The 17815-nt window shown below is 32.7% G+C and overlaps 2 protein-coding genes across 4 annotated transcripts in view; both read right to left on the bottom strand.

Moving 5' to 3' along the window:
- The window catches only part of LOC147396936 (protein transport protein SEC24 A-like), a 99241-nt gene that overhangs the window by 34093 nt on the left and 47333 nt on the right, over positions 1-17815 (bottom strand). The window lies entirely within an intron of this gene.
- Positions 683-9353, bottom strand: LOC147396939 (putative disease resistance RPP13-like protein 3). Of its 3 annotated transcripts, XM_086452263.1 has the most exons (5): positions 9231-9353; positions 8850-9014; positions 4936-4977; positions 2197-4843; positions 684-1077 (listed from the first exon to the last, which is right to left on the bottom strand). In XM_086452263.1, exon 4 carries the CDS (start codon positions 4780-4782, stop codon positions 2209-2211), a length of 2574 nt encoding a protein of 857 aa, XP_086308389.1. In that variant the 5' UTR covers positions 4783-4843; positions 4936-4977; positions 8850-9014; positions 9231-9353; the 3' UTR covers positions 684-1077; positions 2197-2208. The 3 variants fall into 3 exon arrangements, with proteins under 3 accessions (XP_086308390.1, XP_086308389.1, XP_086308388.1); XM_086452264.1 differs by lacking the exon at positions 9231-9353 and having other exon boundaries at positions 683-1073; positions 8850-9121; XM_086452262.1 differs by lacking the exon at positions 9231-9353 and having other exon boundaries at positions 8850-9120.

Genomic DNA, 17815 nt, shown 5'->3' with positions numbered 1-17815 from the left:
ATATAACGATATTTTGGATCATTCATTGTGCATCTCGTCAAAGAATGATGATGATAGAAGTTAGCTTATCAATCATTCAAAATTATGTACCAATTACTGTCTGCCTCTCTCTCACTAGCCCTTGATGGAATTTTTGTAATCGTAAATTTTAAACCATCAACCATCGAATTAGAGGGGGAGTCATACTTGATTTTCGACGAATTGTTGATTTGAAGTCTTTTTTTGGCATAATTTTGGACCACATTTGCCTTTTAGGTATTCATTGTAAGGGGGTTTCAGGTATTCTTGTACTAAATATTGAATTTAAATTTTTTGTGCTTTTTATTTAATTTGATACATGTTTTAAAGTATTGTTTTATTTGAATTATTTGTATTTTGTATTGATAAAAATAAATAAATAATCAAATTATTATTATTTTTTTTTTATTTTTTGGGACACATTTTTGAGCTCAAAATGGCATATAAATGTTTTGAAAATTTAAAGAGAATTTTGTTTTAAAAATGATGTATAAAAAAATATTATTTTAGAAACTTATGATTTAAACCAATAAAAAACTTTGTGAAAAAAAAACAAACAAACCAATCCACTGAACTAGAGATCGACCATGATGTCATGCACCCATTACCACAAGAACAAAGATAAAATTTTTAAGCAAAATAGTAAATCAAGCATGAATGAAAAAAAATTTGCAGGAAGGTTTATGTTCAGATCACATAAATTAAAATGTTTGCACACCATTAAAATAAAAATAAAAAACTGATTCTAACATGAAGTTCATACAAATGTGTCAATTTACAAGGTCCAGCGAGCATTTCATCCTTCCGTAAATAGACTGAGCAAAGCTGTGAGACATTGTGACGTTATTTGTGGACCATAAATCGATCAGTAGCGCAAGCTAGGAAACTATAACCATGAACCCAAACGAAATCTGGTGCCACCATCTCTAGAGAGGCCAAATAAACCAGGACGGAACTTGAACACCTTGCTATCACCAGGTAACTATAACCATGAACCCAAATGAAATCCAGTGCCACCGTAATAGGTGTTACAAACCACGATAGAAATCAAACACCTTCCTAATCAAAAATCAAATCAATTAGACAACTCTGGCCATCAAAATTTAAAGGTGTTGGGTTCTCATATATAGGACACCCAAGAAGATATTGAGAATTGGAGATTGGTTTTTTCATTGAATTCATGTGATGTTGAGATCAATTAGACTATTTACCTTGTGATCATGGAATGGCACTCCAACCCCTTGGTCTATGCCAATGGAGGTATGATTTCTTCTCATGGACTTTTTCTAGGGCAATTATATTAGGAAAATACTAGTGTTGGTTCTAGGCTGTAATGTATTGTTAATTATTAAATATGAAAAAAAAACAGAACAGAGTCAGACATGCTAATTTAAAAAAAAAACATGATTTGTTTTTTCTTCTCAAAATTGAATCCAAGAGCAGTAGCAGAGAACAGTTTGGTGATTGATATGTAAAGTATAAACAAAGTTAGTGGTACTTCGTAGTGACTAAGGCATGTGGTGTTGAAAGATTTCTAGCTCCGTTGATTGTTCGTTCCAAAGAACAGATCTTCTTACACGCTTGATTGATAATTAAAATTGCAAGAAGAATGCTTAAAAAGGGGCTTGGAGAAAAAGGTAAATGATTTTTGTGTGTGTGTGTGTGTGGAGGTAGGGAGGGATCTCCTAATGGCCTCAAAGTTCAAAATACCTTACTCGAATGGGACATGTAGTGGCATTGGGTTCATAGATTAAAAACATATTTAATATGGAGAGCTTTATTGAATGGTTACCAAACTTGTGAAAGGCAATTATGTGATCTAAATCCTACTTAAAAGTGGGTCTCATTATTCTAAGTAAAAGAAATTTTTTAATAGAAAATTGAATTAAACACCATGCATGACTACAACTTACTAAAAATCAAACATAGAGTACCATTTGCAGAAAAACTAGCTATGATTCCAGAATAATGAAGCAGTTTGTGACCATTAAGATTAGTGCCTCAAAACATATAATTCATTTAAATTTTGCATAAATTGCTGCAGTAGAAAGTACTTTACAGAGAAAGATAATGTTAAAAGACAATCACATTTCATGTTTATCAACTGTCCATCAATATTATGAATTGGTAGAGCATATAATAACAAAAAGTGAAACATAAGATATAAAGGATACTCACATTGTTATTGATTCACTGTTTGATTGTGAGCTTAAGCAGTTCACTTCCAATATGATCTTGAACTCTATTTGAATCGCTCAACACTGAAACATTAGGTGACCACAACTCCAATTCACGCAAAGTAGACATATTTTGCAAGGCGAGAGGAAGACCTTGTAAATTAGTGCTTCCACTGATAAATACCCTTCGAAGGCTCGCCATTGATCCCGTATCAATGTTCCACTCCTTAATACCCAAATTTATAAGTTTCAGGACTTTGAGTTGAGGAAACTCACCGCTAGCGCAATGTAATACATCTCCAACATAAGCGTCATTGGTTAATTTGAGGACTTGAAGCTTGTTAAACTTTCCCAGCTTTTGCATTGGATCTATCGACAGTTGAGTCTTCGATAAGGTTAACTTGGTGATCTTTTCTGGGAACTCAACCCAATCAATAGAAGTCAAGCTTTGATACCGTTCATCTCTCTCCAATTTCAATGTTTGAAGTTGCTTCAGAACAGAGATACCGGTGAATTTCTTATCATCCATATGTGCCTTTAAATCCCCACATATCTTGAGTTTAACAAGTTTTGGAAGTTTTGATAGTAGACCTTCTGTACAACTACCGGGGCTAATGCCCGATAGTGTTTGGAGGTTACTTAAAGCCTCATCACGATTCCCAGGTTGAGGCAAAACAACACCCTTCCCATGGAAATACAGATGCCTTAATTGTCGCATCTTCCAAATTATTATGTGCGGATGGTCGATCGATGGAGCTCTCACTTCAAGGGTTCTTAGGTTCTGCAGCTTGCATATGGAGGATGGAAGTTTTGGAGCCGTACGACTCCTCAACCTGAGGTACCTCAATTGATTTAGTTTTTCTACTTCACTAGGAATAATATCAACAACTACACCCCACAAATCCAATACATTAAGCAATGTAAATCTTTTATAAAACAATTCCCAATGCTCCGAGGAAAGTTGGCCTTCATCTAGATTGCTAAAGCATAGGAAAGAGCGGAGATTTGAAGTGAAAGGGTTAGAAGATATGCAGTTAAGAATGTCAGAGTGAATGACAAGACGGCGTGGGTTAACTACGGACAGAAGATTTAAATTTCCACGAACCTCGAGAAACTTTTCTTCCTCAGCCTTCAAAATGCAAAGGTACCTTAAGACATCATGAATGTGACACGCTTTGACACCCTCATCAAATCTCAATTTCGCTGCTTGGATCAGATTCTTATCAATAAGCTCCACCAGATATTCTTGGGCTATATCTTCCACTGATACTAAACATTCTTCTTTTACAAATCCCTCTGCTATCCATAATTGAATCAATTGCCTTGTAGGGATCTCAAAGTCTTGAAGAAACACACCAAAGTAGCGGAAGCAACATTTTAACTGATTGGGAAGATCATCATAACTTAACGCTAGTATATCCATGCATTGTTCCCTCTGTTCAATAAGCAAAGAACTCACTCTTGAGAGAACTTTTGGCCACCAACGAAGTCTATCCTCTTTCTTTGGTAGAAAACTTGCTATTGCATTTATTGCAAGTGGTAGCCCTTGGCATTTTTCTGCAATTTTCTTTCCAAGTTCTTCCAACTCTTGAGGGAAACTTCCTCCTCGGAATGCCCTCTTGCATAAGAGCTCAAAACTCTCGGCTTCATTCCGAAAACCTAGATAGTAGGGCTCACTACTTCCTCTGGCACAATTTGCGACTTCCTTGTTGCGGGTAGTAAGAATAATCCTACTACCATGCATGCTATCTGAAAATATCACATTCAACTCATCCCATTTCCATACATCATCCAAAACTATTAGATACTTTTTATTCATCAAGTACTTTCGAGCCATCCTGATATCTTCGTCATTCATCTCTATTTCGTCTCCAAATACCTTGGCACCTTTTATGATGGCCTGCATTAAGTCTCTCTCTTTATAGTCTTTAGACACATTAACCCACGCACAAAATTTAAAATGTTTCTGAACACAAGGATCTTCATAAACTTTTCTGGCTAGAGTCGTCTTGCCCAATCCTCCCATACCAACAATGGGAACGACATGGAGTCCAGTTTCACTTCCCATCAATCGATTTATTATTGTCTCCGTCTCATGAACCAAGCCTACCACATCAGCTCCCTCCGCGATGGGAAGCCTTTTTCGCCAATGTGATACAACTTCCATTGATGATTCCCCAACTTGTAGAATTTGATCATTGTATCTATCTCTATTTGTGTGAATCTGCTCGATTCTTTTTCTTATGTTCTCGATATTTCTAGCAACTTCATGGCGAGTTTTTATTTCGACATACTTATGCTTTAACTTCCCCAGTAAATTTTCTCTTCTTTGCTGGACAACATTGACCACATACATGTCTATAATATCCTCAGCTTCATGTGCTATGTCTCTAAGTTGACTCAACACCTCATTCATAGTCTCTTGTGCGTTGTGTTTCCTTTCGAAACTCCTGAGGAAGGAACTCATCAGCAAGAGCTCGTCATGAAGTGACCGCACCTCATCTTTTACACCATGAAGCAAATCTGATTCGTCCTGGAGGTATTGTCTCAGGTTGGTCACCAGAAGACCGATGACGCTGTCAACCATGTTTTTCTGCTATATTTGACTTCCCCCTTCACAGTGCTTGCAAGACTACATGCTGTTCTTTCTGTTTAGAGGACAAAAAAAAATTCATCAACTCTTTTTAACTTTTTTGAAGATCTGATCTGATCTCCCCAAGATCTGTAAAAACTTCTTTACCTGATTTCAAGAGTCCCTTTTCTTCATTAATGCATCGTTCACCTGTAAAAGTGCCAAATCGTTAGAAAAATTATCCAATGCCACGTATAGTACATACCGATAAAAAAATATTAGCTCCTTTATCCTATTTAGTTCATGTGCTTATTTTTAGAAATGTATGAGCATACCTTACATAATGATGAAATTAATGCCGTCTGTATATAATAATTTCCATAATTATTATGGTTGTACGATTCATAACATAAGTACAGAGTTATTTGAATTCATATCGTATTAAAATATGTTTTAAGACAGTTGATTTAGTTATGATAATATAAAGAATTTGGTTGAGTTAGTTTTGTTTATTTTTTGGAATCAAGTTATCCGGGCCTCTTGGAGCAACCGACTAATCCTTGGGCATGTGTAGTCCCCTCCCCCACACACACTGAATAATTTTTGGGATAAATCCCTGAGGGCGGACCCTAAGGGGAGATTCAAACTCAAGACCTCTGCTTCTTGAGACATGGTCGTAGAAATCTCGCCAGCCCTTTGGTGGTTTTGATTTACTTTCCTGTAATCTAAAATGATATTATGCAAGAAATTCAGTTCCTGCATACATTGGTTGATACAAAGATATCTCTAATTACTAATCATTTATAATAATTAAAGTAATTGGGGTGTAATATTTATGATAATGTTATAATAGCCCATGAAGCTGCGGGAGATCTCAACAAGAAGGCCAAGGGAGGAAATATAACACTCAAGATTGATATGTTTAAAGGTTATGATAAGCTTGAATGGGGATTCCTCGCAGTTATGATAAAGCTTGGGCTCTGAAAAGTGGGTGTGGCCTGTCAATGGTCATATTTCATCAGCTTGGTCCTTAGTGATTATGATTATTAATGGAATGGCAGAAGGCTACTTCAAAAGCTCAATGGGACTTCTTCAGGGAGATCCTCTATCACCAGCTTTAATATACATTCCAGCCGAGGAGGCGATGAGTAGAAAACAGGAAAGAATGGCAATGCTCAATAAAATTGAAAGGTATTGGAGGTTCAAGAGTAGTTTATTTCCTACAAATCTGATTTTTGCAGATGATATCTTTTTATATATAATTTTGTGCCTCATGTTTTAAATCGATCGTAGATAGTGAGAAATTTGGGGGTCCAACTCAAAACCAATTGGCAATGAGTGGAGAGGCCCAAGAGCTTATAAGGAGAGAGACAAGTCAATAAGTGTCCGATGTGGGACTAAGCTCAACACACCCCCGCACGTGTGGGCCGGACTGGGCCAAAGCACATGGAGTTATGAACTAGGCGATGTGGAGAAGACAAAAGCTGACTCTTATACCATGATAAATTTGTGGGTCCAACTCAAAACTAATTGGCAATGAGTGGAAAAGCCCAGGAGCTTATAAGGAGAGAGACAAGGCAATGAGTGTCCAATGTGGGACTAAACTCAACAGATAGTGTGTTTGAAACAAGAGATAGTGTGTTTAAAACAAGAAGTATCTTGAGAGTGAAAGATCAAAGAATTCATGGGAGATGTGGTATTGCCATTAGAGGGCCTCTAAGTCCGCAAATTGTATCGATTATATAGAAAAAAAACCTAGAGGGCCAGATAAAGATTAATATTGATGGAGCTTACATTGGGAATCCTGGCCATTCTAGAGTGGGTTGTGTGGTAAGAGATGTTAGGGGCAGACAGGGGCGGAGCCAGGATTTTGTATTCGTGGGGGCAAATTACAAATAGAAAAATTTTCTGATTTTCTATGGGGGCAAAGTAGTAGAATGTTAAAATTTTGTGGGGGCAAATTACAAATAAAAAAATTTTCAAAACTTTTGTGGGGGCAAGCAGTAGAATGTTAAAAAAAAATTTAAATTTATTAATACCTCCCTATGGATTTTAGAAATTCTTGTGGGGGCAATTGCCCCCACTGCCCCCACTGTAAATCCGCCCCTGGGGGCAGATTAGTAAAAGCTAGAAGTAAATACTTGGGTTTTTGCTACTAATAATGAAGCGGAGTTTTTGGCACTCCAAGAAAGACTGGATTTAGCGTCTCATATCCAAGGAAACATCTTTGATTGAAGCGGACTTGATGCTGTTGGTGAAGGCTGCTAGAGATGTATATTTTCCTTGGAAACTATGCCATGGTCATTTGAGCACATTTTTAGAGAGGGTAATGGATTGGCTGATTCTCTTGCAAAGAGAGCATCGATAACCCATATGTCTTCCTACATTTTAGCTTCTGAGTTACCTTCCAATGTTAAAAAGGCTTATACCAGAGATATTTTGGGCCTTTCATATTTACGATTTTAAAAGAGTCATGATCCAGAACGGTGTCCTGTTCCTATAACAACGTTAGGTGTCAACGTGGCACATTCTGGATCCTAACCCTTTGTAAAATAGGGGGTATGCCGCAGATGCGTTTTGACCATACCTACATCACATCATTGTTTTTGGGGTTAAGTGGTGGTAAAAGTGGAAAGACAATAAACTTGTATGAATATTATTGAAAAAGGAGTAGAAGAGTAAATACAATAAATTTAGAAAGGTATTATTGAAAAAATGGCAAAAGAAAAATGAAAATAAATTTGAAAGGTTGGAAAGGGGTAGAAAAGAAAAAGACAATAAAGTTGAAGGGATATTCTTGGAAATTGAAAGAAAAAAGAGGGAATAAAATTGAGATTGTTCCTCGAGCTGCATGCCAAATTGACAACATTGAGGGAAGACAGTCATTCTGTTTTGCTATATAGATTTTCATTTAATTTAACTCCAAATCTTTGCTCTATTAAAAGAAAAAGAAAAATGAGATTTACTTGTGAGCTTCATGTTAAGAAATATAGGATTATTTTTGATTTATTGTTTAGTAAGGGTAGAATAGTCTTTTCAATTTCCTTTGACTTAACCTATATATAGTCTCTTTGTATTTAGGTTAAATCATCTTTTTGTATTCAATTGCATTACGTAGAATCAATGAAATAGTAGCCTTTTCTCTTTGCTTTGTGTTCCTTTTTGGATTGTTTAACACTTCACAATTAGGAGTAAATCTTATGGACTATAATAAGATCTAAGTAATTTACTAGAAGGATAAGAAATTGTGCCTAATATTGTCAGATTTTTGTGCATTTATTGGTGCGATGGTATAAACTCCATATAACATATCTCTATTCATATGAGGCTTAGATGTGATGATTATAAAAAAAAAGTTAAAAAAATTAAGTTTAATTATTAGTTTTCTTAATGACAAATTGTGCCTAATATTATGAATCTGTTATGGCTAGGACAACTGGTCAATAGATAATAATGTTTATAAATTGAAGTTAATGGTTAGAATTTTTAATTAATTAGAAAATTAAAATTTTATAAAGAAATAAATAGAGATCTTGATTTCTTGAGACATAATAAATATTAACAAACAAGTTAGATATTTTCATAAATCTACAATCATTGGTAAGAATTATTTAATAATATGAGATTGTTAAAATAATTTCTTAAATTAAATTGTAAAAAAATATTAAGATTAGTCCTTAATTGTTTGCTGAGAGGATGCCAAAAAAAAAAAAAATGATTCATTAAGAATTGTCATTTATGAGATTTGGATACTATTATTTTTGAAACTCAAATTAGAGATATATTATTGGAGTGATTATCCCACTTTATCCAAAATATTTTAATTCCGAAAATGGTAATTTATCATTTTTGGAATTAAAATGAATAATTTTATCTTAAATCATTTTGAAAAACACTTTCCTAATAATTGATCAAACCCAAAAAATATTTATTTTTTGAATTTTTCATTTTAATCTGAGTTTTTCCATGAAATCTAGAGGCTGTGGTAATTCATATGGGCCAACGACCCTAAGAAAGATTTAAAATCTTACTAAAATAGTCAGGCTAGCCTGATTCAATCATATTTTAGGGGTGAGAATTACCTTTGACTAACGATTGGATCTGAAACTCAATAGTGACCTTAGAAGCTAAGCTGAACTCATTTCGAACAAGCAATGTAGACTCTGAACTTTCTCAACCGTCGAATCACTGATGAAGACGTGATTGTTCTTCTTCCCTCTGAATCTCTCTTTGCTACAGATTTCGATCTGAGAAAGAAAGAAAAAAAGGAAAGTAAAGAAACAGAGGATGGGATCGTAGCAGATCTCTCTCAAGTGTGTGTGTGTGTGTGTGAGAGAGAGAGAGAGAGAGCATTGGTGCGTCTATATAATAATTTGATGTGGTATATGTTATATAATTTCATGGTTTAACAGAAGATGAAGAAGATTGTTGAGGTGAAGATGGATGGAAGGATTGAGATTTACCTAAGAGAAACAGAAACTTCACATTAATTAGGCTCAAGTTTTATTCAGATTTGACAGAGGAGAACTACTAACAAAGCCAACGGAACTGGAATTGGATCTATTGCAGGGTCAAGTCAACAGGAAGCTCTCTTGATTTATAGATCATATATTTGTCTTAATTTTAATTCATTAAAATATATTCATATCCAATAAATAAATATCTTACGATGTCATCGATTTTTGGCCTCTTCTTTCCCATAGTTGACGTTTTTGATTGCCGGTCACTTATTTCCCATATGGCATATTTAAAAAACTCTCTTGACGTGGCATGTGTTAGAACCATAGATTTTATGCCTCAATATACACATATGTATAAAAATCTATGGGGATGTGAAAAGGTGTATTCCGAGGCAAAAAACGATTTGATTCTAGCACATGCTACATCTAGAGAATATTTCGAATATGCCATGTGGGAGAGTCGGAAAATCATTACTTAACCGTAGATTTAGGGAAAAAAATAAGAATCGTGCTAGAGTAACATTGAAATGTACATAGTGGGGGATTGTCGTGGATGTGTATCAGAATCATAGATGGTTTTCATCGATATACGAGTGAGATCTCAATGAAAGCATATATGGTAATGACAGACATCCACATTAAAAATGTCTTTCAAAATGTACATTTTAATGTTATTTTAACATTATCCAAAGAATAATGACGAATGCATGTGGTTTTGGTATGTGATTAGGTATGTGGCTGATGTGGTAAGGGCACAAAACCGCACAACTTTTTCCTATGTATCCCAATGAAAAAGATTTATGGTTCTGTCCCTTTGAGATGTCAATCACATACCCAATTGCATACCAAAATCGCGTGCATTCATCACGACTCTATGAAAAATGTTGGGCTGCTTTCATTGGACGTTGTGTTCAACATTGCGCTGAAGTGGCAGTGCATAGAGAATCGATGATTTTTTAACTTGTATCTCGATGAAAGAAATATATGATTATCTGTGCATTGTCATGTCAACGCAATATTTGAAAGAAGGCAATGTGGCATGACTCTAGATTTATTTCCTTGTTTCATCGCAAGGAAATAAAATCTATGATTCTCTAAACAATGCCACGTCAGCACATGTGATAAAAGGAAACAAATCTATGATTCTCTAAACACTCCAACATCAGTGTTGAAGGTAGTCAGTTTAGAACCACTCTTCAGGATATATAAGAGTGTCACTAGCCACTCATTTTATCGGAACCAAACCGAAACCAGAGTTGGTTAGACATTTCTGGGCTCCTTTTTATTGAAACCAATTAAAACGTGGTCTCTTGGAACCAAACTAAATGAGAACCAAAATCAATAAGAACTGAGAACACTCGAGAACAAACTTTTGAAGAGAAATGTTTGACAATTATAATCAGAACCTGATTCCATTAATTCAGGGATCATAACCGAAATTGAGAAATATTTCTAGTTCTGATTGTGAAATAACGAACCAATAAAAAAAAATCGATTTACGTGGTTCGACTGTGTGGCTACATTAACACATCAGATCAAAATCCAATCACTGTATTCTTCTGGATTACAACCCTAGAGATCTCTAGAAAATTGAGAAACCGATCTTTTTCCCAAAAATAGAAAACTATGGACGACTCAAAAGAACACATATATGCCCCGAAAAAATTCTCCTTGGGGGCACTGTCCCGAACCCCCTCTTCGGAAAATGTCCCTTTGATTTTACCTCGTGAAGTCCAAGACCTAGCAAGACTACAAGACACCTTACATAACACTAGTTCTTATAAAAGCTGAAATGGGAATCCACCTATTGGCAACCCTAATTCAAGAGGATGAAAGCATGTACTCAACTATTTAATTTTTTGAAGATGTGATTGAATTATAAATCCAAACCATGGTTTTAAATATCATCCCAGACCTAAGATGCCATCTCAATATCGTTCAAGAACGATTGGGATTCATCCCACACAATGTTTTGTTTTGAAAAATGAGGTAACTTGGAAGATATTTCAAAAATCTTGATCGAGTCAATAAAACTCGATTAGGTCAACAATTACAAATCATGCGACAAAATCATCTTATTTATTAGGACAACACACATTATTACTAATAAAGTCGTTAATAAAATGGTTTTAGTTAATAAGTGCCCAATAACAAAGTGAGAAATGCAACAACTAAAAGATAATTTTTTTTAGGGAAAATTACTTAATGGTCCCTAGTGGAATGTTTTCTTTCTAATTAGTCCTTGACTTTTGGGGGTTAACTAAATAGTCCATTTAGTAAATACATCTTTTCTTCAAAGTCCATCAACCTCATCTCCGGTTATAATATTTTTTAAATACCAAAACTACTCTTTTTCATCTTCTTCTTATACTTAAGTTTTCTAACGGTGATTCCAATCATTTTCAATGATTTTTTATCGTGAATGACGAATGGAAATGATATACTTCTCATTTTGAACTTTTAGATGTATTTTTTTTATTTCTATAATTTATAACAAAATATGAAGCTAGGGTTTTTCAATTCTTTTACTTCTTTTTTGGATGAAAATCGATCCATGATGATTCTTTTGGTTTGAAATCATCTATACAAGTCGTTATGTCAAGTTTTTAATTGATCTTTCTATGTATGTTAGTTGGAAAAACTCGAAAAATGGAAATAGGTGGGTTTTACTAGCATCGAGCTCACCACTTTTTAAAAAATTAGTGAGCTCGACAATAATAAAAATTGAAATAAATAAAAAGTGGTGAGATTGACACTAGTAAAGCCCACCGATTTACATTTTTTGAGTTTTTCCCAACTAATAAAATACACGGAAAGATCTCTGAAGCTTTACATAATGACTTGCGTAGACGATTTCAAATCAAAAGAACTATCCTTGATTGATTTTCATCCAAAAAAGAAGTATATGAAGAAGATGAAAAGAGGTAGTTTCGGTATTTCAAAAATATTATAGCTTGAGATGAGGTTGAGGGACTAATTAGAAAATAGGGATTTACTAAATGGACTATTTATTAGCTAACTCCCAAAAGGCAAGGACTAATTAGAAAGAAAACCTTCCACCAATGACCATTAAGTAATTTTCCTTTGTTTTTATCCTTGTTTCCTTGTTATTGTGTTTAAATAAAAACACAATTGAAAACCTTGGACATCAAATGGCCAAAGAGCAGCAGAGATGTAAAAATATTTCTAGCAACAATGAAATTTTCTTCATGAAAAGATGGTGTGCTTACATGGTAGAAGTTAATCAGGGTTTTGAGAATCTTTGCCAAGACATTTTAAAAAATTTAATTTAATGCAACTTGGACTTATTTATAATACTTCTGTGTAATCATCATCTCCATTAACTTAAAATTAACTTGAAGATGGCATGTGGTGCAAATGCATATGTATTAAAAAGAGACTTATTTGTAATTTAAAAATTGATTATAGGGTTTTTGTGGATTATATAGTTAAATTTTTTTTTTTTTTGATATTTTTGTAATTTTGGAAACCAAACAAAACTGCGATTTTGTTGACGGGCATATTGTTGACGTATAGTGACCGCACAATCCTATTGGAGGATTGCTTAGAATTGTTTTCAGCAGTCTCTCCATCTTAATTTTTTTTACAATCCTTATACTCTTTATTAATTAAATACAAATCCAAATACCATCATTTTCAATTGAAATAGCAAAACACTTGTCTTACTAATGTGGTAAGATTTTAATCCTTACTAAGGGTCGTTTTACTCATATGGATAACCACATCACCAGTCCAACACTACCACAGCCCTCTAAGTTTCATAAAAAACTCAGATAAAAAAAATAAAATTCAAGAAACAATATTTTTTTTGAGCTTGATCCAAGTTTTTGAAAATTGATGGCTATCGAACTTTCAAATAACTCCCAAACTTATATGAACCTTTTTTAATTGTAAAAAGCTACTGAAATTGTTTGAATAAGTGCTATAATAGTTTATTATGATGAGATTGTAATTTGAGACAAACTTAATATTTGAAGAGTGTGTTTTGATATTTAATTGGGGTGTGATAATTAATTTAAGTAATTGTGATGTAATAAGTAAAAGTTGGGTTGTCAATAGCCCCTCTTTTAAAATCTCTCTCATAGTAAAAAGTTGAAATACTTCATTTTATTTTTGTAGGTTAATTAGAAAAATATTTTTCATTCATTATTATTATTTTTATCTGAATTTTTCGAGGAAATCATTTTCACTCAAAACAATATAGTTTGTTTTTTTTATAAATTTTTTTTTTCAGGATTAGAAATCTTAGTTTTGGATTGCCAATTTGATAATCCATTTGAGCTCAAAGATCCTTATTAAGATTTCAAATCTTACCAAGTTAGTAGGAAAAATGATTCTTTAAAATATTTTACTGTTTTCAACTAACCTTGGGCTCACCTTGTGGCATTCAAAAATATGATCGGATGCTTCAATATTGTCGAGGACAAAAGTATATGAACTTTGGAAAAATAAATCCCCAAAAAAGTTATTTTTCATCGTTGTATTTCAATTTTAAGTTTGGGAGTTATTTAGAAATTCGGTAGTTTTCAAAAACTTACATCAAGCTAAAAAAAAAAATTGTTTCTTGAATTTTTTTTTTATTTATTATTATCTGAGGCTTTAGATGAAATTTAGAGGGCTATGGTAGTGTTGGACTGGTGATATAGTTATTGAAATCGCCTCGACCCCCCACAGCCGCTAAATAGCGAATAGGGGTCCGATTACACAAATCAGGGATTTTTAAAGAATAGGTAGTCGCCACCTAGTTTAGGTCTAGGAACCATAGATAACTCCAAAATGGATCGGGTTGGTCCACGAATAATGGGTAAGGGGTTAGATTACGGGTTTCGGAAGGTGTTAGGCACCGAACCCGTCTGATCAAGATGATCAGTCTCTATTGCGATCCAAAACTATTCTATGATCAACATTCAAAGACTAATACTCTATTTGGAAACACCTTCGCACGGCTAAAATCACGTCAAATTCGTTCTGGCTTTGGAACTTGAGTGTTTGGGTTCGATAAGAAGTCTTTTTATACTCCGTTTCATTCGGAAAAATCATCTGACTCTCTTGACTTCCAATCCTTTAACGAGCCTCCGTAATATCACACGGCTCCGCATAAATAAAATAGAAAAATTTGACGTCATCTCTCTCTCTTTCTCTTACAATAAAGAACCTTTCTTTCTCCATCTTCATCTCTGTCAGGTAAGCAACGGTTCCTCTGTTTTTTTTTTTTTTTCTTTCAATATTCAAAACCTTAAATTTCCAGTCGACAATTGTTCTCCAATCTCTATCTTCTAATTATCACTTTTGATCATAATGGAAATAATAAAAAAACTAAAGAAAGATAAATTCTTTAAGTGGGAAAAAAAATTAAGATTTTGTTTCGAAGTTGAATTGTAAAGTATGAAGAAATTTGGGACAAACTTGAAACTTTGGGAGAGATTAAGATTCTCTTGAGAGGAAGATAAATCTTTGAGTGGAGATGGTAAAGATTTGTACACTTTGCAGTGAATAATTTGTGGTGGTGACGGAGATCAAACATGGTGGAGGACTGGTTTTGGGTGCCTTTTCGTTTTAGGGAATTTGAGGTTGGAGAAGGAGATTGGACTCCAATGTACGCCACAACCACAAAAATTGATTGGGTTAGAAAGAGAGTTATTATTGCCACACTCAATTTTGCTAAAGCTACACCAACTATAGCAATTCTTTTGTGATTTATATATGGATTGGTGTGCAATAAAAGCTCTCTATTTTTAAAAGCGAACACTTTCGTGTTCTTTAATTTTTCTTGGAAAATTTTAGTGTCCAACAAATCATTGAGATGTGAAGATATTCCTAAGAAATCTAAGTGTGTTCATATATGTTTTTAGTATTTTGTTATCGTGTGCCCCTTTAGGACACACGTTAACAAGACTCGTGTTTTTATTATCTCAATTTAATTTTTCTTAGATCTTTTATTTTAGGTTTACGATTTTATATGAAACTTTTTTGAGGTAAACATTAGTAATAAATGAAGAAAATAGGTGAATGGTAGAGAATAAGTACAAGTTGATGTGCCATTAAAAACTCACATTCTTTTTTTCTTTTCTTTTGCTTAGATTCTTTTATTTTTTATATGAATTTTTTTAATAGTAAAAAACTAGTAAAATTATTTGAATGAGTGCTATAATATTTTATTATGTTGACATTATAATTTGAGGCAAACCTTAGTAATAAATAAAGAAAATAGGTGAATGGTTGATAATAAGTACAAGTTGAGGTGCCATTAGAAACTCTTTCATTTTTTTTTCTTTTATTTTGCTTAGATTTTTTTATTTTTTATATGAACATTTTTTTAATAGTAAAAAATTAGTAAAATTATTTGAATGAGTGTTATAATATTTTATTATGTTGACATTGTAATTTGAGGTAAACCTTAGTAATAAATAAAGAAAATAGCTGAATGGTAGAGAATAAGTACAAGTTGAGGTGCCATTAGAAACTCTCTCATTTTTTTTTCTTTTACTTAGATTCTTTTATTTTTTATATGAATTTTTTTTTAATAGTAAAAAACTAGTAAAATTATTTGAATGAGTGTTATGATATTTGATTATGTTGACATTGTAATTTGAGGCAAACCTTAGTAATAAATAAAGAAAATAGGTGAATGGTTGAGAATAAGTACAAGTTGAGGTGCCATTAGAAACTCTTTCATTTTTTTCTTCTTTTCTTTTGTTTAGATTCTTTTATTTTTTATATGAAATTTTTTTTAATAGTAAAAAATTAGAAAATTATTTGAATGAGTGTTATAATATTTTTTCATGTTAACATTGTAATTTGAGACAAACCTTAGTAATAAATAAAGAAAATAGGTGAATGGTAGAGAATAAGTACAAGTTAAGGTGCCATTAGAAACTCTTATATATATTTTTTTTCTTTTGTTTAGATTCTTTTATTTTTTATATGAATCTTTTTTTAATAGTAAAATACTAGTAAAATTATTTGAATGAGTGTTATGATATTTTATTATGTTAACATTGTAATTTGAGACAAACCTTAGTAATAAATAAAGAAAATAGGTGAATGGTTGATAATAAGTACAAGTTGAGGTGCCATTAGAAACTCTTTCATTTTTTTTTTCTTTTCTTTTACTTAGATTCTTTTATTTTTTATATGAACATTTTTTTGATAGTAAGAAATTAATAAAATTATTTGAATGAATGTTATAATATTTTATTATGTTGACATTGTAATTTGAGGCAAACCTTAGTAATAAATAAAGAAATATGTGAATGGTAGAGAATAAGTACAAGTTGAGGTGTCATTAGAAACTCTCTTATTTTTTTTTTCTTTTGCTTAGATTCTTTTATTTTTTATATGAATCTTTTTTTAATAGTAAAAAACTAGTAAAATTATTTGAATGAGTGTTATAATATTTTATTATGTTGAGTTAGAGTAGTTTTTTAATTAGAATGCTTGGTGACATGTCTACAAGTAAGTTGAACAAGAATTTAATTAAGTTGATGCATAAACAAATTTGTATGTGGATTAATTTATTATTTTCTTTTTCTTAATTTTTTTAATTTAAAATTTATTTTGTAATTTTTATCAAGATAATGTCTAGTCAACCATCAGTAAAAGCATATTGGGAGTCAGCAACACATAAAATTTGGGTGCAATGTTATGTTGAAGTAGTTCAAAAGTATGGTAAAGGAGGAGGGCGTCTAACTTCAAAAGGACATGATAATTTTATAACTATCTTTGAAGAAAAGTCAAAAAATTTTACACCAAAGTTCAATACAAGCATCGTTGGGATTATGTGAAGGATAGATGGAAAGAGTGGAAGAATCTCATGATGAAATCTGGATTAGGATGGGGTGTAAATACATGATCTTTTGAAGCAACTGATGAACAATGGAAGTCATATGTTTTGATAATTTTTTTTCATATGATAATTGAAGTTAAATATGTTAGTTAATTTTTTTTTTCTGATTATATTTTATATCTTTTATCAGTTAAATAAACATTTCAATCAATTTCGATATAAGACACTAAAATACGAAAATGAATTAGACCAAATATTTGGTGGGACCGTTGCAACTGGAAAACATTGTATGACCCCAAACGAGACGTCTTCTTCAATCTTGCAAGATAGTCATATTTCTCTTTATGATTTGGATGCAGATATTGATGATGTGAATGAAGGGTCAACACCAAATACTTCAATTGATCTAATTAAAAAATCTGTTAAAGAGATACCTAGAATACGTCATAAGAAATCGAGTGAGTTTGACCCATCTTCTACCACAAGTGTGAATGCGAAAAAAATGCAAAAATGGGCGATGTTGAAGTCCATAGAATGCTTTGTGTGATGGCTGAAAGTATAGAGATGGATTTGAAAAAAATAAGAAATGACACAGAATACAAAGAAATACACTTCTATTATCTCATGCATCAACCTGTTAAGTATTTTCCATGACATGGATCGATGTGGACCAGTATGGATTTTTTTAATTGACAAATTGTTCAAAGAGTCTTCTAACAGAGAGATTTTTATTGGCTTGATGGATATTGATCGCATGTCTGCATCAGAATGTATTAAAATG

Source organism: Akebia trifoliata, chromosome 8, assembly GCF_017979445.1.
Source record: "Akebia trifoliata isolate Shusen 1 chromosome 8, ASM1797944v1, whole genome shotgun sequence".
NCBI classification, from domain to species: Eukaryota; Viridiplantae; Streptophyta; class Magnoliopsida; order Ranunculales; family Lardizabalaceae; genus Akebia; species Akebia trifoliata.
This window is presented reverse-complemented; position numbering and strand designations above follow the sequence as displayed.